Source organism: Pistacia vera, unplaced genomic scaffold (genome assembly GCF_008641045.1).
Source record: "Pistacia vera cultivar Batoury unplaced genomic scaffold, PisVer_v2 Contig470, whole genome shotgun sequence".
In the NCBI taxonomy this organism is placed as follows: Eukaryota; Viridiplantae; Streptophyta; class Magnoliopsida; order Sapindales; family Anacardiaceae; genus Pistacia; species Pistacia vera.
In genome coordinates, this window is record NW_022196302.1 from 438,214 (window position 1) to 464,564 (window position 26,351).

Here is a 26,351-nt window from a genome sequence, read left to right on the forward strand (position 1 = left end):
AACCACTAATTAAATTTTTATATTCAAGTTTAGAAACCAAATCTTTTTCAATTGATAATATAGTAAAATTACCTAATATTTCTTGTGAGAGCGAGAGGTGGACTGCGGGCTATCGGGGTCAGGTAAGTGAGGGGTTTTGAGGAGGGGGCTGAGGGGACGAAGATGGTGGTGTCGGGGAAGGTCAACGACAGCGGATATGTGCTAGAAATGGCTATCACACGTGGTGAAGAATGAAAATGGGTTGTGAAAATCAGCAAAAATAGGCCAAATTGGGGGTTGTCAAGGCTAGGAAAACGTTTCGGAAATGATTAAGTGATGAATCCGGTCAATTTTGGTGAGAAAATTGACCAGAATTATCACTTTAACGCCGACATCGACACTATGGCTGTGTAGATGGGTGGAGATGCAATGTTTTCATTATTTTAGGGATTGAATGAGTGTTTTGAAATTTTAGACATTTAAATAATTAGTTTAGTTAATTTAGGGGTGTGAATGGAAAATATGAAACATGGTTTTTTTGTAAATTTATGTAAAAAATTTATAATGAATTTGGGTCTTTTTGACTTTTTTGGGGTCCTTTGGACCGTTTTAGATAAAAAATTATAAATTTTTTTAGGCTTAATGATATTTCTGTAAATCTATTTAAAAAAATCTTTAAATAATTTGGATCCCTTTTTGGGGCCCGAAACAGCTGAGGCACCTGCCTACCCCTTGGGGCGGCCCTGTCCCCCCTCCCCCCTCCCCCCCCCTGCCCCGATGAGCAGTACTCATCGAGGCCCGAGGGTATGGTGGGATTTCTTAAAATAATTTGGGCCCCTTTTTGGAGCTTTTTTTTTGGGCCCTAGGTAGTTGCCTCACCTGCCTACCCCTTGGGCCGGCCTGATTATATATATATTAAAAGAGGTGAGGATGGCAAAGGCAAGTCAATTTGGAGTAAGACTGATGACCTTCAAGAGGAGCCACCAGCCGGCCGGCATCTGTGGAGGACCTGTTCATGATAATATTCTGTCTTGGACTGCTATTGTATATGTGTTACTGAATCTACTTTCACAACCATTATAATTTGATTACTTCCTGTTGTTTGGTTTGCAGGCCTGGAGGCACTGAGTGGGAAAGAGGTGGATTTTTTTTTTCCATAGGCTTTTGAATTGAGCATTTCAGTTGTGATTTCTGACTTCATTATAATATTATTGTGTTAAACATTTCTGAGCATTTCAGGTAGATTTAAGTTATCACTCCAGTTTACGGAGGAGTATTCAATTTATTTAATTAATGAAGACAATCATAACAACTTATCATGATTCCAAACAAACATGGTTATGATATCGTGATAAACTGAGTTTAGGTAAAACTCATTCTCAAAATTTAATTAAAAGAAGCAAAGAATATAACCATATACATACACTATAGTAGTTTACTAAATTAGCGTTGTGAGGCAAATAAAACTTCTAACAAAGATAATTTAATTTTTAATACTTTATTAGAGAAATCTTGTGTGATAAACCCTAAGGTTCATTTAATATACATATGTATAGAGTTATATGATAATTCTTTAGGCAGTATATCCTAATATTAAATTTATTAGGACCATTACTTGTATATTTACAGCGTTAGCGGTCTCGGATGATTTAGACTTTGAACCCTTATTTTATATTTGCAGATGTTGCTTTCTAACCCATACCCAAGGCAGCAGATTTATGTTGCCAGTACAACCGAAAAGTTCTTCAGATTGGTGCTCTTAGCCTCAAAGAAGATTAGACCTTCGCTCTTCCTCTTTAATGTTATGGCTTAATTTATTTGCCTTAGGTGTGCATGTGCTTATCTCATTGTAATAACAAAACAACTTATATAACTAAGAATTAATATTGAAATACGTATGTAATTTATTACATTCATAGCTCTCTCTTCGTTTATGTTAATATTGAAATACATATGAATTTATTACATTTATAGTTTTTTTTTTTCTTAATATCTGAGGCATCTAAACTTACATTGGAGCTTACTTAATCCTCAGGATTAGAGAACACTTTACAAGTCTAATGGATGGTAAATGCCTTTCTAGAGATTATAGGGCTTGTCATCCGACCACAAGTGAGAGGTTTCTTAGGGTCCGTTTGTTTCTATATTTCATATCCTATTCTCAATCATATCCTCAAAATAACTGTTTGTTTCATTATCTTTAAAATACTATTATATTTTCTTCAACTATTTTTAAATCTCTTAAGTTTATTAATTTAATTAAACACATTGAGAAAAAAAAGTTCAAAAATTAACAAAAACACCCACATCCACCCACATTTGTTAGATTTTAGCCACCACCGTCGGAAGCTGGTCGGAATCTGGTATAATGGCACACTACCGGCTGGATCTGGCCGGTAGTGTGTCAAACTACCATTTTTTGGCCAGATCCACGACCAGATCTTTGGTCGTAGCTGGTCGTCAATGACAGCCAATATATGACCATCGTTGACCATCAACGACGACCAATATATGGTTGTCGCTGACCATTAATGATGGTCATATCTTTATAGCTAGAAAAGGCCATATCGATACACGAACGGTCAAATCCGACTGGTTGTGTGCCATAACGTCAGATTCCAGCTGTGGTGGCTAGAATCTGACAATTGTGGATAGGGGTATTTTTGTCATTTTATAATTTTTTTTATATATTTGGATGTTTAATAAATTAGCAAACCTAAAGGGGTGTTTTTATTAATTTTTAAATTTTTTCTCGTTATTCTCATCCAAACTCTAAAAATGTCAAAAATCTTATCTAAAACAATGAAACAAAGTTGTTTTTGTATCCCACATCATGAAGTCAATAAGGTCATCATCCCCATTTTGCAATATATATTATTTTAGTAATAATAAAGGAGACTCTTTTCACCAAAAGTTAACACTATTAAGTCGGTGGTTGAATTTATCATTCATAAAATCGTCGTATTATAGACTTTCTTTATTCATTAAAGGTATTTGTGGAGTTTGAATGTCAATTTTAAATCATTGGTCGAGCATTAGTTAAGTGAATGGATTGGTAGATAGTCAAATCAAAGACTAGTATTGAATTATTATTGACTTTCTATTATATTATATGGTCTTTAGACAGGCTTAAAATCACAGTACCCTTCTAAATTTGGGATCAAAGTATAGGGTGTCGGTGGCATTATTGATCAGTCATCCTTTGGTTTATGTGATTTCTTTATCTCAAAATTTGATGCCCACTAGAGACAAGTAACGCATTTATGATACACTATTTAATTCTCTCAATAATTGAATGTTATTTGAAGATAATTCTTTAAAAAAAAAATGCCTCCTAAAGATTCTTTTAAGCTAAAAAAAGAGAAAAAAAAAAAGGGTAAATCATGGAAGAACCATGTTATGACAGTATATACGTGATCAGTCTTTTTAACCGTGTTATGACAGTATATACGTGATTAGACTTTTTCTTTATTTTTAAGAGTGAATTCTATCCAAATCTGTTTATTATGGTATAGAGCCATGTTTGTTTGGTGTGATGATGGGTCTGAACCTTGGTCATGCATGCCGAACATGAGAGAAGATATTAGAAGATGTATCCAAGCCTTTGTCAAATCATACTATTTTCATACAAGACTAAAATTTGACAAATATCTAATGAAACAAAATATAAATACTATGGGTCCTCCTTGTACAAATTATTGGTGAACATAACACATAAGTGTCTCACAATTTCCTGGTAAATAAATATAAAAAAAAAAATGGTTAACTGATTCTTCATAAAACTATAATTTAACTTAAAGAATCAACAATCCCATGTATATTTCACATTTTTCTTGTTAAATTTACAAGAATTTATCATTATAATATATAGTTGAGCAGCAATATAAGATTGGCTTTATATTAATCAAATTTATTAATTACATAAAAAATTTTCAAAATTCAGTTAATTGAATAACAAATAGGTGACCCATCTCTTTCAAACTAACTTTTAAGCTCGAAGAAGAAGCTCAGTTGCGGAACTGTAACAAAGAACTACTCTGTAGATTCACAGACAGAGAGAGAGAAAGAGAGGGAGAGGTTGGAGGGGTCCATCATTACTAGTAATAGACAACGACTGTTAACTTTAATTTCAATATAACCAGGAAGTTTGATCCTTGGAGTTCTATTGTTTTCAGCTCACTCTCACACCATTGTTTCTCTGTCTCAGGTATGCCTCAGATCTCAACCACATTGCCTGTTTTGTCTTTGGTTCCTTTTTTTTTTGGCTTAGTGGATTTGATGCTGAAGCTCTCGACATTGTTTGTTCCGCTTTGATGCTAAATGCAGCCTCAATCTTCTTGTAATTTTGATTGATTATGTGGTTGTTGTAACTGTGTTGGTTAGTTAATTTCAGAAAGTTATCAGAACTCAGCATTGCTAGCAAAGTGATTTATGGTCTTTAGATTTATGTTTTGAGCTCTGTTCATGTTGTTTCTGCAGGGGATTAAAGACAGAGTCCACAGTTGTTGATCCAGGCTTGCTTTCAATGGGGAAATCTCCTGGAAAATGGATCAAGACTGTGCTTTTTGGGAAGAAATCATCCAAATCTAGTATGTCAAAAGTAAGTATGAGCTCTCATTTTTTTCCCACTCATCTTTATTGTGTCAACATTCTATCCCAAAGTTCATGCCTCTTGTCATTGATGTGGAGGTCAGAATCAATTGTTTCTGATTTGGTATTACTTCCCAAATTTCATCTGATGTGAAGAACGCTGTGATACAGGATGAGGTTAAGATTTTGTCAGATGAAGAGGCTGAGAATCCTTTTGTAGTTTCAGAACAAGATCCTCATGAACTGGAGACGGCTAATCTAAGTTCCAACTTACCACAGAATGGCATCTTCTCATTGTCTGGAACAGATGGTGCTCAAAGAGAGGGAACGTTGGAGTTGATTTCACTAGATTCTGAAGAGATTGTTGTGCTAGAGCAAGCTGCTATAAAGGCACAGGCAGCCTTCAGAGGCTATTTGGTAATGCTTTCTCTTATGTAAATGTGAACTTACTGGAACTAGTCTGTTTTCGAAATCAGAACAAATGCTTTTAGTTGGCACAATTCTGTATTAAGCTTTTAGTTATTTGAATCTTAATGCTGTTGTAATGTAAACATATTGTTTTGAAAGGCTCGCCGTGCATTTCAAGCTCTCAAGGGTATCATTATGCTGCAAGCACTTATCCGCAGGGACTTGGTTAGGAGACAAACTTGTAATTCTGATATGCTTTGCACACAAGAGCAATTGATTAGCCACCAAACAGAATTAGTACCAGAACAACCTCAAAATGAAATTCAGAAGATTAGACGAAATTCGAGGAAAGTTTCTGGATTCAGGACAGAGGCTACTAGGCAAAAGGCAAGCCTGAAGAAGGTGTCAAGCCCCCCAGTTCATGATGTTCCTCAGAAGGCTGTGCATAATTCTTCTGAGAAAAAAAGTGCTGCAGTTGTTTCGGTGTTGAAAGTTTCGAAACAGCCTGAGATACAAACTACTCCAAACTCATATACAGCAGAGGAGAAACATGATATGGAGGATGGTAATCATCTTGATGATAAGCTACATCCTCCTGAAAATGGCCAAGAAGAAGACCAAACAAACAAGGAGAATCAGAGAACCAGCAGGAGAAGATTATCTTTCCCAGTGAAGCTGGAATCTGGAGAAAATGGTTCACAGAATTCTCCAACTTTTCCAAGCTATATGGCCGTGACTGAATCTGCAAAGGCGAGACTTAGAAGTCAAGCCGGATCACCAAAGTTCAGACAAGATGGTGTTGAAAATAATGGTTTCTACAGGCAGAATTCCTCGCCATCTTCTGGCAATGGAAGATCAAGCTCGATGTCATCGAGGATGCAGAACAGCAGAAGTGAAAAGTCCTCTAGAAATAGTCATGGTAAGAATCAAAATTATCCCTTACATTTATGTTATCTATATTTTCCCAGTCTTGCATTCCAGTTTTCTCCATATTTCACTTTATATTGTTGTCTAATTAGACTGAAAAAACTTGAATTTTAGAGAAGGTGGCCCAGCCAGATTGGAAGAGATGAATTTTCTGCAATCTGCTTTAACAGATAAAGAAAGTATCTACAATGTTGTGTGATGGATGTACATTTTACCTCTCATTTTCTTCCAGATGTGCTGCAGATATTTATGTGTGGAGACTTCATAAAATGCTTTATTTGTATTTGGTATGTTCCTGTAAGTTAAATAATCAAGCTTGATGCATTTGCAGTGAATAAAATTCATTATGAGAGATCTCTTAGATTCAACTATGTAATATAAGGCATATAACAAGTGTTCTAGACCATGACTAGCTAACTTATTATATTACAACCCTTTTTATAGTTGATTTTTCTCAATGCCACTTGAAATTCCCAAAAACGAAATCCGTAATTAAAAAAAAAAATTCTAATTTAAAGAAATTAAAAAAAAAAAAAAATTAAACTAAACCTTTCCAATTAGAATAAACATACTTCTTTCCCACAAGGAATTTAACTTCACCACTGCATACCTGAAATCTGCCTCCATTGCAATGGAGATTGATAGGATATTGCAATTAAAATTATACAGGAGCACACGTCAACCAACCAGAGAAGTTGCACAAGCAAAAATATAACAGCATCATATATATAATATTGTTCAAGTCAATCAATATCACTGATTCATCTCTTTCTCTGACCTTCAAGCTTCACTGCAATTTGCTAGCAAGGGCAGGCTTGTTAGAAACTCCAGGGACCTGGAGTAAATCAATACCACATAATTGAGATTCAGGAAACAATACCACATAATTGAGATTCAGGACTGCATCTACTAGTCATGTAAAAAAATCAGCTTAAAAGTTTACCACATTCTAAATATGAACTAAAGCATACAATCAAATGCAAATTGGAAAGTGATGAAAAACTGAAGTAATTCAACATTGTTCAATAAACTACAACGCTAAAATATAATAATCACCAATTAGAGATTATAGAATCGTTTTGGGTTTGGAAAGTTGACATGCTACAGTTTGCTGGAAGAAACATAGATATTCATATCCAGAGCCTGAAAGCCTTCCTTCCTTCTATAGATATTCATCAATTCAGGAACCTGGTCCAAGTATTTTGTCACAAACCTATCCAAGAATAGCTTCTCAACAGGTTTTACACATGGACTTAGTCTCAAATTTTTCTTCACCAACCCCTTTGATTGCAGAACTTTAATAACCAAACACCTTGGGATTACCCTCTTTTCCAAACTCATAAGGAAAACGTCTGGAATCAAGACAATATCTGTGGACAGCCAACCCATCTTGTTCACAAGAAAATCCATTCCATTCATTATTTTGCTTTCAGAGGCATTCATACAATCAGGGCGTTTTCTGAACACCAACATAATGTCCTCATCAGACCATCCCCACCCCCTGAAAATGTCCAATTTCTGTTCCAAAGTTGATTGACTCATTGAGACAAACACCTGCATAGCATGGATGAACCTACATTTCTGAGGATCAAAACCCATTTCAATAACCTTCTTGACGTTTTTGTCGAACTTCCCATGTTTTTGGAGGACTATAGGGGCATAACATGTTAAAATCAATGGAACAAAATGCTCAGGCACTCCAAGTTCTCTCAGGACTGCAAGTTTGGGAGACACAGTCTTTGCCAAATCATGATGAAAGAGCCATGATTTTTTTGTAAAAGATTTAACAACATTAGCATCAGAGAAGAGCACATTTTTGAGGAATTTATAGTTAGGAATGAGTAGATTTTTCAAACTGCAAGCCAAAATAGTTGGATTTGAAGAGCAAACACTCGCAAGCTCAGCATCTGTGATCCCGAAAGAGTTGAAAAACTCAAATTTAGGCAAAATTGACCTCTCAGGATTGGCTAAAAGTAAACCAGGGCGCAGTCTAACAAGTTTGGTTATATGGGCAGTCGTAAATTCACGGTTTCTTAGAACTTTCAGGACTGAATCTGGTTGTTTAGCAGATTGAAGCTAGATTCTTTAGGAGAAGGATTTTGCTATTTCTGGGGACAACCCACATGAGTTTATGAGGTATGATACAGTAAATAAGTAATCCTTTCTATCTTGTTCGATTTTGGTGGAGAATGATCGAATGCTAGTGGGCAACAAACTCAAACACAAATCCACATGATTAATGCCTAAATTTTGGACGATACACCTATCAATATTTGGTAAAACTTGTGCATATACCAGCCTTCTATACACAAAACCCCACATTGTAATCGATGAAAAGTATTATTAAGAAAAATGTATTGAAGGTTTTGCTCAGTATGTAGATTTCACTCACCAGCTTGAAGAGTAGAGGAGAAGAAGAAGACACCTCCGCTAACTGGTGTTAGGAGCAAATGAACGTGAAAAATTCGTGCTATTACACCAAGAAAATGTTCCTGCATATGAAGCCATTTGGAAAATTAGTTTCATATGAGAAGCTTCAAATAATCATAGAATATAAGGAGAAATTTTTTTCACTCTTTTCTTTACCTTCAAGAACGGCTAAACCTAAGGGCAAAATTTTCCCCAGTTGAGTTAAGGGCAATAGAGGGAAATTGTGAAGGACTCACTGATATTTTTTGAAATTTCATGGACTTGGGGGGCTTGAGGCAAAAATTTGGGGATTTTAAATATTTCTATATATTTTTTTTTCGTGCTGGCTTGTCACAAGTTATTTTTCTGTTTGATTTAATAAATAACGTTAATCCTTATTTATTAATTTTAGAGTAAACAACTTTTTCTCACCCAAATAATAGATTAATGACGTTTTTCACCCTTCAAACTTTTAAAATACTATTTTATTATCCAAATTTATATTCCGTTTTTTATTCCGATATTGTTGTGACTTTACACCATTAGGTTAACCAACATTTTCTTTCCCGATTATCACTCACCAACACCTTTCAAATTCTACTTTTATCAATCCCACCAATCGCTAGCAATCGAACGATTATGGTTTGCATAGTCGTCCCTCTTAAGTCAAATTCCGATCAATCTTAACCACTAAAATTCAACATTCTAACATCAAAAGACTGATCAGTCTCTCCTCTTTAAAAACATCAATAGCCTGAATCGAGTTTACTTTCTGTTTGTTGTAAGAATATAAATTTGGATAGTAAAATAATATTTTAAAAGTATATAGATGGGAAAGTGTTATTAAACCATTATTTGTACCGAAAAAGTCGGTAGCTCTTAATCTTAACCCAAAAAAAGAAAAAAAAAAAAAGAAAAAAAAAAACTTTTGTGGTATCGAATTCTGAATGAATAACAAAAAAACAAAATAACTATTGTCTGTGAATCTATTGTATATACAAAATTAAAAAAATGGTCTATTCATATCAAAATCCATATAAACTGTATACATAGAGGTTGGGTAATATGTAGATAGTAATAATCCTCCAATTACACAATCTTGAGCCCATTTCAAGTCCAGAAAATTAGAATGCCAATCCCCATAAGAAGCCCAACCCACTGGTATCATAGACATTGCTGCAGGTTTAAATCTTTCTGAAATGCTTTCCAATGGCAAATCTATCATGTGTAATTGAGGAACTTCTCCTTTCCAGTCAATAAATAATTCATTATTCTTCTCCTTGGACTGCAGAATAGTGTATTGAGTTTGAATTTTGATTTAATTTTAAGTTCATGGACAAGTCGACAACTCTAACTTAGTCTGGGAAATTTAAAACTAATTTGGGCATGCACAACTGGTGAGTGTTACCAATCTCAGTGACGCTGCGGGAGATGGTGACGGGAACAATGAAGAAAATGAAGGATCCAAGAATCCTTCAACAGCGGCCGAGGCAGGCGGCGGAGCCACAACCTTATTATATCAATGACTACCGTTATAATCAGATTTAAGTTTGAGTCAGTTTAGTTATTTTATTTTCATTAAGAATTATAATTACAATATATCTTCATCATGTCTTGGATTGTTTTTTCTGATTAATTCTTATTATAAACACAATTGAGATTGTTTTTTTTTATTACGTTGTACAAGCTGTGTCATCAGACACAGAAGGCAAACACAGAGGATCCACTAGTAAAGTTTGGATTTACATATCCAACAAAAACCTTATAACCATTACCCATATAAACACATCCATTGCTCACTGAAACACCACCATAAATTGTGGCTCCTGTATCATATGACCACAATATTTTTCCTGTCTTGGCATTCATCGCATAGATGGGTCCTTGTTTGTATGTGGATCCACCAAATACAACTCCATTGGCCACGGTAACCGGTCCAGGGGCGGTGGCATTGCTAGGGTTGGCTGTGGACCACAGTACACTGCCGTTTTTAGCATCCATTGCCACCCATCCGCCCGCAATTGTGGTGTTCTTGGATGGTCTCAGACTGAAGTTCTTGTGTTGGCTGTTGGCAATGTTTGTGTAAATCCTTTTCTCATCTGTGGCAGCTCCCCACATTGCTCCTCCACCTAGTCCTCCCGGGCCAGCGTTCTACAATGGAAAGCACATTTCTCTGGTTAAAAACAAATAAGATCACTAAACAAGTGAAGATAGTTAAACTTTCAGGACACAGAATATAAATACAGATTTTTGTTTAAAGTTGTTTGATTGAAATAAGTTGAAAAGTATTATAAACAGTTTTCAATACCATAGACCAGACGAGGCTGCCATTATTGCGATCTAAAGCCCAAGCGAAGCCACTTTTTTGAACAGCAACTACAAGATCATGCTTGATTCTATTGAGATACATGGTAAGCATCAATGGTGCCTCTCCGAAATCGGCATCAGGACTTGGTCCAGGCGGGCATCGAGGGTCTAAATGCCAGTTGCAAGCTCCAAACCACACATCATAGCCCCCTAATTGCTTGTACCACACATTGCTGAAGCTCTCGACATTGTTTGTTCCGCTTTGATGCTAAATGCAGCCTCAATCTTCTTGTAATTTTGATTGATTATGTAGTTTGTTGTAACTGTGTTGGTTAGTTAATTTCAGGAAGTTCTCAGAACTCAGCATTGCTAGCAAAGTGATTTATGGTCTTTAGATTTATGTTTTGAGCTCTGTTCATGTTGTTTCTGCAGGGGCTTAAAGACAGAGTCCACAGTTGTTGATCCAGGCTTGCTTTCAATGGGGAAATCTCCTGGAAAATGGATCAAGACTGTGCTTTTTGGAAGAAATCATCCAAATCTAGTATGTCAAAAGTAAGTATGAGCTCTCATTTTTTTCCCACTCATCTTTATTGTGTCAACATTCTATCCAAAGTTCATGCCTCTTGTCATTGATGTGGAGGTCAGAATCATTGTTTCTGATTTGGTATTACTTCTCCCAAATTTCATCTGATGTGAAGAACGCTGTGATACAGGATGAGTTAAGAGTTTGTCAGATGAGAGGCCGAGATCCTTCTGTAGTTTCAGAACAAGATCCTCATGAACTGGAGACGGCTAATCTAAGTTCCAACTTACCACAGAATGGAATTTTCTCATTGCCTGGAGCAGAAGGTGCTCAAAGAGAAGGAACGTTGGATTGATTTCACTAGATTCTGAAGAGATTGTTGTGCTAGAGCAAGCTGCTATAAAGGCACAGGCACCTTCAGAGGCTATTTGGTAATGCTTTCTCTTATCTAATGTGAACTTACTGGAACTAGTCTGTATTCGAAATCAGAACAAATGCTTTTAGTTTATTTGAATCTTAATGCTGTTGTAATGTAAACATATTGTTTCGAAAGGCTCGCCGTGCATTTCAAGCTCTCAAGGGTATCATTATGCTGCAAGCACTTATCCGCAGGGACTTGGTTAGGAGACAAACTTGTAATTCTGATATGCTTGTGCACACAAGGGCAATTGATCAGCCACCAAACGAATTAGTACCAGAACAACCTCAAAATGAAATTCAGAAGATTAGACGAAATTCGAGGAAAGTTTCTGGATTCAGGACACGGCTACTAGGCAAAAGGCAAGCCTGAAGAAGGTGTCAAGCCCCCCGTTCATGATGTTCCTCAGAAGGGTGTGCATAATTCTTCTGAGAAAAAAAGTGCTGCAGTTGTTTCGTTTGAAAGTTTCGAAACAGCCTGAGTACAAACCACTCCAAACTCATATACAGCAGAGGAGAAACATGATATGGTGGATGGTAATCATCTTGATGGTGAGCTACATCCTCCTGAAAATGGCCGAGAAGAGACCAAACTAACAAGGAGAATCGAGAACCAGCAGAGAAGATTATCTTTCCCAGTGAAGCTGGAATCTGCAGAAACGGTTCACAGAATTCTCCAACTTTTCCAAGCTATATGGCCGTGACTGAATCTGCAAAGGCGAGACTTAGAAGTCAAGCCGGATCACCAAAGTTCAGACAAGATGGTGTTGAAAATAATGGTTTCTACAGCAAAATTCATCGCCATCTTCTGCCAATGGAAGATCAAGCTCAATGTCATCGAGGATGCAGAAAAGCAGAAGTGAAAAGTCCTCTAGAAATAGTCATGGTAAGAATCAAAATTATCCCTTACATTTATGTTGTCTATATTTTCCAAGTCTTGCATTCCAGTTTTCCTCCATATTTCACTTTATATTGTTGTCTAATTAGACTGAAAAAACTTGAATTTTAGAGAAGTGGCCCAGCCAGATTGGAAGAGATGAATTTTCTGCAATCTGCTTTAACGATAAAGAAAGTATCTACAATGTGTGTGATGGATGTACATTTTACCTCTCATTTTCTTCCAGATGTGCTGCAGATATTTATGTGTGGAGACTTCATAAATGCTTTATTTGTATTTGGTATCTTTCTGTAAGTTAAATAATCAAGCTTGATGCATTTGCAGTGAATAAAATTCATTATGAGATCTCTTAGATTCACTATGTATATAAGGCATATACAAGTGTTCTAGACCATGACTAGCTAACTTATTATATTACAACCTTTTTATAGTTGATTTTTCTCAATGCCACTTGAAATTCCCAAAAACGAATTCCGTAATTAAAAAAAAAAAATTCTAATTTAAAGAAATTAAAAAAAAAAAAAAAATTAAACTAAACCTTTCCATTAGAAAAACATACTTCTTTCCCACAAGGAATTTAACTTCACCACTGCATACCTGAAATCTGCCTCCATTGCAATGGAGATTGATAGGATATTGCAATTAAAATTATACAGGAGCACACGTAACCACCAAGAAGTTGCACAAGCAAAAATATAACAGCATCATATATATATATTGTTCAGTCAATCAATATCACTGATTCATCTCTTTCTCTGACCTTCAAGCTTCACTGCAATTTGCTAGCAAGGGCAGGCTTGTTAGAAACTCCAGGGACCTGGAGTAAATCAATACCACATAATTGAGATTCAGAAACAATACCACATAATTGGATCGGACTGCATCTACTAGTCATGTAAAAAAATCAGCTTAAAAGTTTACCACATTCTAATATGAACTAAAGCATACAATCAAATGCAAATTGGAAAGTGATGAAAAACTGAAGTAATTCAACATTGTTCAATAAACTACAACGCTAAATATAATAATCACCAATTAGAGATTATAGAATCGTTTGGGTTTGGAAAGTTGACATGCTACAGTTTGCTGGAAGACATAGATATTCATATCCAAGCCTGAAAGCCTTCCTTCCTTCTATAGATATTCATCAATTCAGGAACCTGGTCAAGTATTTTGTCACAAACCTATCCAAGAATAGCTTCTCAACGGTTTTACACATGGACTTAGTCTCAAATTTTTCTTCACCACCCCTTTGATTGCAGAACTTTAATAACCAAACACCTTGGGATTACCCTCTTTTCCAAACTCATAAGGAAAACGTCTGGAACCAAGACAATATCTGTGGCAGCAACCCATCTTGTTCACAAGAAAATCCATTCCATTCATTTTTTTCTTTCAGAGGCATTCATACAATCAGGGCGTTTTCTGACACCCAACATAATGTCCTCATCAGACCATCCCCACCCCCTGAAAATGTCCAATTTCTGTTCCAAAGTTGATTGACTCATTGAGACAAACACCTGCATCGCATGGATGAACCTACATTTCTGAGGATCAAAACCCATTTCAATAACCTTCTTGACGTTTTTTGTCGAACTTCCCATGTTTTTGGAGGACTATAGCGGCATAACATGTTAAAATCAATGAACAAAATGCTCAGGCACTCCAAGTTCTCTCAGGACTGCAAGTTTGGGAGACACAGTCTTTGCCAAATCATGATGAAAGAGCCATGATTTTTTTGTAAAAGATTTAACAACATTAGCATCAGAGAGAGCACATTTTTGAGGAATTTATAGTTAGGAATGAGTAGATTTTTCAAACTGCAAGTCAAAATAGTCGGATTTGAAGAGCAAACACTCGCAAGCTCAGCATCTGTGATCCCGAAAGAGTTGAAAAACTCAAATTTAGGCAAAATTGACCTCTCAGGATTGGCTAAAAGTAACCCAGGGCGCAGTCTAACAAGTTTGGTTATATGGGCAGTCGTAAATTCACGGTTTCTTAGAACTTTCAGGCTGAATCTGGTTGTTTAGCAGATTGAAGCTTGATTCTTTCGGAGATGGATTTTGCTATTTCTGGGGACAACCCACATGCGTTTATGAGGTATGATACAGTAATAAGTAATCCTTTCTATCTTGTTCGATTTTGGTGGAGAATGATCGAATGCTAGTGGGCAACAAACTCAAACACAAATCCACATGATTAATGCCTAAATTTTGGACGATACACCTATCAATATTTGGTAAAACTTGTGCATATACCAGCCTTCTATACACAAAACCCCACATTGTAATCGATGAAAAGTATTATTAAGAAAATGTATTGAAGGTTTTGCTCAGTATGTAGATTTCACTCACCAGCTTGAAGAGTAGAGGAGAAGAGAAGACACCTCCGCTAACTGGTGTTAGGAGTGTGCTTATCTCATTGTAATAACAAAACAACTTATATAACTAAGAATTAATATTGAAATACGTATGTAATTTATTACATTCATAGCTCTCTCTTCGTTTATGTTAATATTGAAATACATATGAATTTATTACATTCATAGTTTTTTTTTTTTTTCTTAATATCTGAGGCATCTAAACCTACGTTAGAGCTTACTTAATTCTCAGGATTACAGAACACTTTACAAGTCTAATGGACAGTAAATGCCTCTCTAGAGATTATATGGCTTATCATCTGACCATAAGAGAGAGGTTTCTTAGGGTCCGTTTGTTTCTATATTTCATATCCTATTCCCAATCTTATCCTCAAAATAACTGTTTAGTTTCATTATCTTTAAAATACTATTATATTTTCTTCAACTATTTTTAAATCTCTTAAGTTTATTAATTTAACTAAGCACTTTGAGAAAAAAAGTTCAAATATTAACAAAAACACCCACACCCACCCACATTTGTCAGATTCCAGCCACCACCGTCGGAAGGTGGCCAGAATCTGGTATAATGGCACACTACTGGCTGGATCTTGTTAGTAGTGTGCCAAGCTATCATTTTTCGGCCAGATCTATTGCCAAATAATGGCCAGATCTTTGGCCGTAGCTGGTCATCAATGACAGCCAAAATATGACTATCGTTGACCATCAACGATGACCAAGATATGGCTGTCGCTGACCATCAACGACAGCTAAAAATGGTCGTTGATATGGATCTAGCCAGAAAATGCCATATCGACACACGAATTACCAAATCTGGCCAATCGTGTGCCGTAACACCAGACTCCAGCTGTGGTGGTTGGAATCTGGCAATTGTGGGTAAGGGTGTTTTTGTTATTTTATAAATTTTTTATATATTGAGGTGTTTATTAAATTAGCAAACCTAGAGAAATGTTTTTATTAATTTTTAAATTTTACCTCGTTATTCTCACCCAACTCTAAAAATATCAAAAATAATGAAATAAAGTTGTTTTTGTATCCCACATCATGAAGTCAATAAGGTCATCATCCCTATTTTACAATATATATTATTTTAGAGATAATAAAGTAGACTCTTTTCACCAAAAGTTGACACTATAAAGTCGGTGGTTGAATTTATCATTCATAAAATCGTCGTATTATAGACTTTCTTTATTCATTAAAGGTATTTGTGGAGTTTGAATGTCAATTTTAAATCATTGGTCGAGCATTAGTTAAGTGATGGTATTGGTAGATAGTCAAATCAAAGACTAGTATTGAATTATTATTGACTTTCTATTATATTATATGGTCTTTAGACAGGCTTAAAATCACAGTACCCTTCTAAATTTGGGATCAAAGTATAGGGTGTCGGTGGCATTATTGATCAGTCATCCTTTGGTTTATGTGATTTCTTTATCTCAAAATTTGATGCCCACTAGAGACAAGTAACGCATTTATGATACACTATTTAATTCTCTCAATAATTGAATGTTATTTGAAGATAATTCTTTTTAAAAAAAATGCCTCCTAAAGATTCTTTTAAGCTAAAAAAAGAGAAAAAAAAAAAGGGTAAATCATGGAAGAACCATGTTATGACAGTATATACGTGATCAGTCTTTTTAACCGTGTTATGACAGTATATACGTGATCAGTCTTTGTTTATCATGGTATAGTCATGTTTGTTTAGGGTGATGAGGGGTTTGGACCTTGGTCATACATGCCGAGCGTGAGAGAAGATGTTAGAAGTTGTATCCAAGCCTTTGTCAAATCATACTATTTTCATACAAGACTAAAATTTGACAAATATCTAATGAAACAAAATATAAATACTATGGGTCCTCCTTGTACAAATTATTGGTGAACATAACACATAAGTGTCTCACAATTTCCTGGTAAATAAATATAAAAAAAAAAATGGTTAACTGATTCTTCATAAAACTATAATTTAACTTAAAGAATCAACAATCCCATGTATATTTCACATTTTTCTTGTTAAATTTACAAGAATTTATCATTATAATATATAGTTGAGCAGCAATATAAGATTGGCTTTATATTAATCAAATTTATTAAATACATCAAGAATTTTAAAATTCAGTTAATTGAATAACAAATAGGTGACACATCTCTTTCAAACTAACTTTTAAGCTCGAAGAAGAAGCTCAGTTGCGGAACTGTAACAAAGAACTACTCTGTAGATTCACAGACAGAGAGAGAGAAAGAGAGGGAGAGGTTGGAGGGGTCCATCATTACTAGTAATAGACAACGACTGTTAACTTTAATTTCAATATAACCAGGAAGTTTGATCCTTGGAGTTCTATTGTTTTCAGTTCACTCTCACACCATTGTTTCTCTGTCTCAGGTATGCCTCAGATCTCAACCACATTGCCTGTTTTGTCTTTGGTTCCTTTTCTTTTTGGCTTAGTGATTTTGATGCTGAAGCTCTCGACATTGTTTGTCCGCTTTGATGCTAAATGCAGCCTCAATCTTCTTGTAATTTTGATTGATTATGTATTGTTGTAACTGTGTGGTTAGTTAATTTCAGAAGTTCTCAGAACTCAGCATTGCTAGCAAAGTGATTTATGGTCTTTAGATTTATGTTTTGAGCTCTGTTCATGTTGTTTTGCAGGGGCTTAAAGACAGAGTCCACAGTTGTTGATCCAGGCTTGCTTTCAATGGGAAATCTCCTGGAAAATGGATCAAGACTGTGCTTTTTGGGAAGAAATCATCCAAATCTAGTATGTCAAAGTAAGTATGAGCTCTCATTTTTTCCCACTCATCTTTATTGTGTCAACATTCTATCCCAAGTTCATGCCTCTTGTCATTGATGTGGAGGTCAGAATCAATTGTTTCTGATTTGGTATTACTTCCCAAATTTCATCTGATGTGAAGAACGCTGTGATACAGGATGAGGTTAAGAGTTTGTCAGATGAGGAGGCCGAGATTCCTTCTGTAGTTTCAGAACAAGATCCTCATGAACTGGAGACGGCTAATCTAAGTTCCAACTTACCACAGAATGGAATTTTCTCATTGCTGGACAGAAGGTGCTCAAAGAGAAGGAACGTTGGAGTTGATTTCACTAGATTCTGAAGAGATTGTTGTGCTAGAGCAAGCTGCTATAAAGGCACAGGCAGCCTTCAGAGGCTATTTGGTAATGCTTTCTCTTATCTAAATGTGAACTTACTGGAACTAGTCTGTATTCGAAATCAGAACAAATGCTTTTGTTTATATTTGAATCTTAATGCTGTTGTAATGTAAACATATTGTTTCGAAAGGCTCGCCGTGCATTTCAAGCTCTCAAGGGTATCATTATGCTGCAAGCACTTATCCGCAGGGACTTGGTTAGGAGACAAACTTGTAATTCTGATATGCTTTGCACACAAGGGCAATTGATCAGCCACCAAACAGAATTAGTACCAGAACAACCTCAAAATGAAATTCAGAAGATTAGACGAAATTCGAGGAAAGTTTCTGGATTCAGGACACGGCTACTAGGCAAAAGGCAAGCCTGAAGAAGGTGTCAAGCCCCCCAGTTCATGATGTTCCTCAGAAGGGTGTGCATAATTCTTCTGAGAAAAAAAGTGCTGCAGTTGTTTCGGTTTGAAAGTTTCGAAACAGCCTGAGGTACAAACCACTCCAAACTCATATACAGCAGAGGAGAAACATGATAGGGTGGATGGTAATCATCTTGATGTGTGAGCTACATCCTCCTGAAAATGGCCGAGAAGAAGACCAAACTAACAAGGAGAATCAGAGAACCAGCAGGAGAAGATTATCTTTCCCAGTGAAGCTGGAATCTGCAGAAACGGTTCACAGAATTCTCCAACTTTTCCAAGCTATATGGCCGTGACTGAATCTGCAAAGGCGAGACTTAGAAGTCAAGCCGATCACCAAAGTTCAGACAAGATGGTGTTGAAAATAATGGTTTCTACAGCCAAAATTCATCGCCATCTTCGTCGCAATGGAAGATCAAGCTCATGTCATCGAGGATGCAGAAAAGCAAGTGAAAAGTCCCTAGAAATAGTCATGGTAAGAATCAAAATTATCCCTTACATTTATGTTGTCTATATTTTCCAAGTCTGCATTCCAGTTTTCTCCATATTTCACTTTATATTGTTGTCTAATTAGACTGAAAAAACTTGAATTTTAGAGAAGGTGGCCCAGCCAGATTGGAAGAGATGAATTTTCTGCAATCTGCTTTAAAGATAAAGAAAGTATCTACAATGTTGTGTGATGGATGTACATTTTACCTCTCATTTTCTTCCAGATGTGCTGCAGATATTTATGTGTGGAGACTTCATAAATGCTTTATTTGTATTTGGTATCTTTCTGTAAGTTAAATAATCAAGCTTGATGCATTTGCAGTGAATAAAATTCATTAGAAGATCTCTTAGATTCAACTATGTAATATAGGCATATAACAAGTGTTCTAGACCATGACTAGCTAACTTATTAATTACACCTTTTTATAGTTGATTTTTCTCAATGCCACTTGAAATTCCCAAAAACGAAATCCGTAATTAAAAAAAAAAAAATCTATTTAAGAAATTAAAAAAAAAAAAAAAAAATTAAACTAAACCTTTCCAATTAGAATAACATACTTCTTTCCCACAGGAATTTAACTTCACCACTGCATACCTGAAATCTGCCTCCATTGCAATGGGAGATTGATAGGATATTGCAATTAAAATTATACAGGAGCACACGTCAACCAACCAGAGAAGTTGCACAACAAAAATATAACAGCATCATATATTAATATTGTTCAAGTCAATCAATATCACTGATTCATCTCTTTCTCTGACCTTCAAGCTTCACTGCAATTTGCTAGCAAGGCAGGCTTGTTAGAAACTCCAGGGACCTGGAGTAAATCAATACCACATAATTGAGATTCAGGAAACAATACCAATAATGAGATTCAGACTGCATCTACTAGTCATGTAAAAAAACAGCTTAAAGTTTACCACATTCTAAATATGAACTAAAGCATACAATCAAATGCAAATTGGAAAGTGATGAAAAACTGAAGTAATTCAACATTGTTCAATAAACTACAACGCTAAAATATAATAATCCAATTAGAGATTATAGAATCGTTTTGGTTTGGAAAGTTGACATGCTACAGTTTGCTGGAAGAAACATAATATTCATACCAGAGCCTGAAAGCCTTCCTTCCTTATAGATATTCATCAATTCAGGAACTGGTCAAGTATTTTGTCACAAACCTATCCAAGAATGCTTCTCAACAGGTTTTACACATGGACTTAGTCTCAAATTTTTCTTCACCAACCCCTTTGATTGCAGAACTTTAATAACCAAACACCTTGGGATTACCCTCTTTTCCAAACTCATAGGAAAACGTCTGGAACCAAGACAATATCTGTGGGCAGCCACCCCTTGTTCACAAGAAAACCATTCCATTCATTATTTTCTTTCAGAGGCATTCTACAATCAGGGCGTTTTCTGAACACCAACATAATGTCCTCATCAGACCATCCCCACCCCTGAAAATGTCCAATTTCTGTTCCAAAGTTGATTGACTCATTGAGACAAACACCTGCATCGCATGGATGAACCACATTTCTGAGGATCAAAACCCATTTCATAACCTTCTTGACGTTTTTGTCGAACTTCCCATGTTTTTGGAGGACTTTAGCGGCATAACATGTTAAAATCAATGGAACAAAATGCTCAGGCACTCCAAGTTCTCTCAGGACTGCAAGTTTGGAGACACAGTCTTTGCCAAATCATGATGAAAGAGCCATGATTTTTTTGTAAAAGATTTAACAACATAGCATCAGAGAAGCACATTTTGAGGAATTTATAGTTAGGAATGAGTAGATTTTTCAAACTGCAAGTCAAATAGTCGGATTTGAAGAGCAAACACTCGCAAGCTCAGCATCTGTGATCCCGAAAGAGTTGAAAAACTCAAATTTAGGCAAAATTGACCTCTCAGGATTGGCTAAAAGTAAACCAGGGCGCAGTCTAACAAGTTTGGTTATATGGGCAGTCGTAAATCCACGGTTTCTTAGAACTTTCAGGACTGAATCTGGTTGTTCAGCAGATTGAAGCTGGATTCTTTTGGAGACGGATTTTGCTATTTCTGGGGACAACCCACATGAGTTTATGAGGTATGATACAGTAAATAAGTAATCCTTTCTATCTTGTTCGATTTTGGTGGAGAATGATCGAATGCTAGTGGGCAACAAACTCAAACACAAATCCACATGATTAGTGCCTAAATTTTGGACGACACACCTATAAATATTTGGTAAAACTTGTGCATATGCTAGCCTTCTATACACAAAACCCCACATTGTAATCGGTGAAAAGTATTATTAATAACAATGTATTGAAGGTTTTGCTAAGTATGTAGATTTCACTCACCAGCTTGAAGAGTAGAGGAGAAGAAGAAGACACCTGCGCTAACTGGTGTTAGGAGCAAATGAACATGAAAAATTCGTGCTATTACACCAAGAAAAATATTCTTGCATATGAAGCCAGTTGGAAAATTAGTTTCATATAAGAAGCTTCAAATAATCATAGAATAAGGAGAAATTTTTTTCGCTCTTTTCTTTACCTTCAAGAACGGCTAAACGTAAGGGCAAAATTTTCCCCAGTTGAGTTAAGGGCAATAGAGGGAAGCTGTGAAGGACTAACTGATATTTTTTGAAATTCATGGACTTGGGTGATTTGAGGCAAAAATTTGGGGATTTTAAGTGTTTCTATATATATTTTTTTCGTGCTGGCTTGTCACAACTCACAAGTTATTTTTCTGTTAGATTTAATAAATAACGTTAATTCTTATTTATTAATTTTAGAATAAACGAATTTTTTTTTTCACCCAAATAATAGTTTAATGACATTTTTCTACCTTTAAATTTTTAAAATACTATTTTATTATCCGATTTTATATTCTATTTTCGATTCCGATATGATGATATTATTGTGACCTTACACCATTAGGTCAATCACTATTCTCTTCCCTGATTATCACTCACCAAAACCTCTCAAATTCTATTTTCGTCAATCCCACCAATCGCCGGCAATCGAACGATTATGGTTTGCATAGTTATCTCTCTCAAGTCAAATTCTGATAAATCTCAATTACTAAAATTCAACATTCCAACACTAAAAGGCTTATTAGTCTCTTATCTTTAAAAGCCTCAATAGTCTGGATCAAATTTACTTTCTGTTTACTGTAGGAATATAAATTTGGATAATAAAATAATATTTTAAAAGTATATAAGTGGGAAAGTGTTATTAAAGTCGGTAACTCTTAATCTTAACCCAAAAAAAGAAAAAGAAAAAAAACTTTTGTGGTATCGAATTCTGAATGAATAACAAAAAAATAAAAATAACTATTGTCTACGAATCTATTGTATATACAAAATTACAAAAATGGTCTATTCATATCAAAATCCATACAGGTTGGGTAATGTGCAGATAGTAATAATCCTCCAATTACACAATCTTGAGCCCATTTTAAGTCCAGAAAATTAGAATGCCAATCCCCATAAGAAGCCCAACCCACTGGTTATCATAGACATTGCTGCAGGTTTATATCTTTCTGAAATGCTTTCCAATGGCAAATTTAACATGTATAAAGATAAAATTGAAATAGTTGAGGAACTTCCCCTTTCCAATCAATAAATAATTCTTTATTCTTCTCCTTGGACTAACAAAATTGAAGCAGAGCAGTGTATTGAGTTCGAATTTTGATTTAATTTTAATTTGGGCATGCACAACTGGTGAGTGTTACCAAACTTAGTGACGCTGACGGAGATGGTGACGGGAACAATGAAGAAAATGAAGGATCCAAGAATCCTTCAACAGCGGCCGAGGCAGGCGGCGGAGCCACAGCCTTATTATAACAACGACTACTGTTATAATCAGATTTAAGTTTGAGTCAGTTTAGTTATTTTATTTTCATTAAGAATTATAATTACAATATATCTTCATCATGTCTTGGATTGTTTTTTCTGATTAATTCTTATTATAAACACAATTGAGATTGTTTTTTTTTATCACGTTGTACAAGCTGTGTCATCAGACACAGAAGGCAAACACAGAGGATCCACTAGTAAAGTTTGGATTTACATATCCAACAAAAACCTTATAACCATTACCCATATAAACACATCCATTGCTCGCTGAAACACCACCATAAATTGTGGCTCCTGTATCATATGACCACAATATTTTTCCTGTCTTGGCATTCATTGCATAGATGGGTCCTTGGGCATATGTGGATCCACCAAATACAACTCCATTGGCCACGGTAACTGGTCCAGGGGCGGTGGCATTGCTAGGGTTGGCTGTGGACCACAGGACACTGCCGTTTTTAGCATCCATTGCTACCCATCCACCCGCAATTGTGTTGTTCTTTGATGGTCTCAGAGTGAAGTTCTTGTGTTGGCTGTTGGCAATGTTTGTGTAAATCCTTTTATCATCTGTGGCAGCTCCCCACATTGCTCCTCCACCTAGCCCTCCCGGTCCAGCTTCCTACAATGGAAAGTACATTTCTCTGATTAAAAACAGATAAGATCACTAAACAAGTGAAGAAAGATAAACTTTCAGGATACAGGGTAGAAATACAGATTTTTGTTTAAATGTGTTTGATAGAAGTAAGTTGAAAAAAATTTAAAACAGTTTTCAATACCATAGACCAGACGAGGCTGCCATTATTGCGATCTAGAGCCCAAGCGAAGCCACTTTTTTGAACAGCAACTACAATATCATGCTTGATTCTATTGAGATACATGGTAAGCATCAATGGTGCCTCTCCGAAATCGGCATCAGGACTCGGTCCAGGAGGACATCGAGGGTCTAAATGCCAGTTGCAAGCTCCAAACCACACATCATAGCCCCCTAATTGCTTGTACCACACAATTTTGCCAGTGTCCAAGTCAAGTGCCAGGATAGAGTTTGAGTGGTTTTCAGGTTCAATACACTTGTCAGGACTAGTTGGGACCGTTTGATTATTTTCCTCTTCTTGGCATTGGCGTACGCGAAGTGGAGCTGAATAGAGGTTCCCTGTGGCTATATAGACATGGTTTCTAATTGGGTCAATCGATGGGCTGCTTCCCCAAATGGCTGCCCCTGCATATTCCCCCTTCTTGCCGAAATTGTCAGGCAACATGAAGGTTTGCCACAGGATCTTGCCTGTTTTTGCATCTAATTTCGCAAGACTGCCTCGGAAGTTGCAGCATAGCTCAACAATAAGGCCTTCTTCCAGTGAAGATGTTCCAACATAGAAAGCCCTGTACCACAAGTTTTCTTACTTTGAGACTTCCATTTTCTTATTTAGTAAAGAATCTTGATTTTTGGATATAGTTGAATATGGCTAGCAAGTTATTTTATTCTGTAAGTTGCATCTATTATCATCATTAAAAATGCAGATTGAAGGTCAAGTTGCCCATAAACTATGGAGCTTGAGACAAGTGAAGCCTGTTGTTATGCAGCTTATTATATTAATGTCAGGTTAGGTACTGGATGACTCCATGGTTCTGCTGTAATAATCTTATCCACATATGGAAATTTTATTGCTTCATATTTGACTATAATAATAGACTGCTTTTGAACTTGACCTCGGAATTCTCAACAAAATTTGAAAGCAAATTGAGAGTAAGGTAAAAATGGCAGAGGACTAACCCTTTGTAATAAGTTCCAGACATGGTTATAAAACTTCTGCCATTGTAATCTAGGCGAGTTGACCACACAAGCTGCCCATTCAATCGTTTGAGAGCAATAACAACAGCAGGTCCATAGATTCCAACGAGAAGCAAATCTCCAGCTATGGTTGGAGTTGACCTTGACACTGTTGAGTTAACATTAAGAATGAAACCTGTGTTGTTGAAGCCAGTTAGAGTTTGCAAGTGCTTCTTCCAAACAAGAGCTCCATCATTGGCTTTCACCGCATAGATGTATCCATTCCAGCTTGGGAAATAAAGAGTGTTATCAAAAACTGCAGGCGTTACAGTTACATCGCCCCCTGTGTAAAATTTCCACTTCAAATTTAGTCTGTAAACTGTTTTTGGGCTGATGTTTTTCTCCTTGTTGGCATATCTTCTGTTATACAAGTCTCCTCCATGGTTGAGCCAATTTTGTGCAGCCTTTTGTTCATTTCCCTGAAAATGGAATTAAAAAATCAAAATGTCAGCCTATGTATCTGTCTTAAAAAGGGTAGTACAAGCCTGGGTGAAATATAGAGAGTTAGAGGAGAGATTCACAGTGTAATTTGCAGTAGCTGTGGAGGTAAGAGAAAACATGCAAATGAGAAGGAAAGAGAGATTGCTGAGGCATCTAGTAGGTGCCATTGAAGTGGAACTTAAGTGGTTCTCTGATCTCTTTTAAGTGTGTAAAGACTTAAAATTGTTAGTGTATTTAAATCATATGAAGGGATTTAGTGGCCTTTAGTTTACTATTACTTTGACTTGGTGAACCCCAAAATCTAGACGTATTATAATGTACTTAACGTGCTTGCTAAATGTAGATATTAATTATATTTTGATGTGTTCTGAAAGGCTTGTGTCTAGAGCATTTAAATAGAATGAGAATCATATTGCAATTAAGATCCAATGAATGACTTAGGGCTCACAACTTTTGGAGGACAATCTTCTTCTTCTTTTTTTTTTTTTTTTTTTTTTTGTGAAAGCCTTGAGATGTCCCCATACGCGAAGGTATGAGATTAATTCCCGATCAGGGCTCGAGTAAATGCCTTTGGCCACAAGCTGCTTTCAGTGAGATTCGAACCTCTGAATTTGCAGGTAAAGTTTGCCCACTAAGAGTCCAATTATCAATTAGACCATGCTCATGGGCCAATTATTCATCTAATCAGGTCCATATATTAAACTTTCACGGTTATTGGCCCAAATTTTTTAGTTAAGGAGATAGAAACCGAAATGTTTGAATCACATTTTATAATTCACAATCTTTCATTCCCCGTTATAGTTTTTTTATTTCTACATTGACTTACTAAACTCAATGCCATTAGAAAATCAACCCATTTAGCCAATAAATTCATACTAAAAGTTTTCATCTTGGAAAGGTGTATATGTGATAATCCATGACACAATATTAGTCAAAACAAGTCATATTCCATAAGTTTTCACAATATTATCCTATTGACAATATGACATAAGATTCTTCACTCAACTTTGTGGTTTTACCTAATTGGTTAATCATATTTGTTGATGTATGTCGGATTTAGATACATGATAGGTAGATTTCTAGAGGTATTATACGTTTTGGACTCTGGGATCCGCACGGTTTTGTCTAAAAAAAGTGTCTCTGGGTGATAAGGGTATCCTTGTACTATATAAGCAACCAAAACCCTCGTCTCCTAACCGATTTAGGATTTTGGCACCAACACAACCACTTTGAAAAGTGTATTGTCATTTACTTCATTTATCTTGTTGATTTTAATTAATTATGCATCTATCAGTTTTGATTCCGTCAACGTCAATCAAATCACTTCAGTTATATGAGATTTTGTA

The 26,351-nt window shown here is 35.9% G+C and overlaps 3 protein-coding genes and 1 long non-coding RNA gene across 5 annotated transcripts; 2 read left to right on the forward strand and 2 right to left on the reverse strand.

The window, feature by feature from the left end:
- The first annotated feature begins 4,010 nt into the window (after window positions 1-4,010).
- On the forward strand, window positions 4,011-6,163 carry LOC116146035 (protein IQ-DOMAIN 31-like). 2 transcript variants are annotated; one of them, XM_031431442.1, is made up of 5 exons: window positions 4,011-4,186; window positions 4,459-4,579; window positions 4,741-4,986; window positions 5,137-5,896; window positions 6,024-6,163. In XM_031431442.1, the coding sequence occupies exons 2-5, from the start codon at window positions 4,505-4,507 to the stop codon at window positions 6,101-6,103; spliced, it is 1,161 nt and encodes a 386-aa protein (XP_031287302.1). In that variant the 5' UTR covers window positions 4,011-4,186; window positions 4,459-4,504; the 3' UTR covers window positions 6,104-6,163. The 2 variants fall into 2 exon arrangements, with proteins under 2 accessions (XP_031287302.1, XP_031287303.1); XM_031431443.1 differs by having other exon boundaries at window positions 4,013-4,186; window positions 6,019-6,156.
- A 3,812-nt stretch (window positions 6,164-9,975) lies between these two features.
- On the reverse strand, window positions 9,976-10,822 carry LOC116146036. Its single transcript, XM_031431444.1, has 2 exons — window positions 10,622-10,822; window positions 9,976-10,464 (listed from the first exon to the last, which is right to left on the reverse strand). Exons 1-2 carry the CDS (start codon window positions 10,730-10,732, stop codon window positions 10,009-10,011), a joined length of 567 nt encoding a protein of 188 aa, XP_031287304.1. The 5' UTR covers window positions 10,733-10,822; the 3' UTR covers window positions 9,976-10,008.
- A 318-nt stretch (window positions 10,823-11,140) lies between these two features.
- Window positions 11,141-18,332, forward strand: LOC116146037. Its single transcript, XR_004130457.1, has 3 exons — window positions 11,141-11,172; window positions 17,761-18,004; window positions 18,129-18,332. It is a non-coding gene; the product is annotated as an uncharacterized LOC116146037 (long non-coding RNA).
- A 4,561-nt stretch (window positions 18,333-22,893) lies between these two features.
- On the reverse strand, window positions 22,894-25,172 carry LOC116145996 (polyvinylalcohol dehydrogenase-like). Its single transcript, XM_031431413.1, has 4 exons — window positions 25,086-25,172; window positions 24,508-24,983; window positions 23,516-24,116; window positions 22,894-23,358 (listed from the first exon to the last, which is right to left on the reverse strand). The coding sequence occupies exons 1-4, from the start codon at window positions 25,170-25,172 to the stop codon at window positions 22,903-22,905; spliced, it is 1,620 nt and encodes a 539-aa protein (XP_031287273.1). The 3' UTR covers window positions 22,894-22,902.
- Between the last annotated feature and the right edge of the window lie 1,179 nt (window positions 25,173-26,351).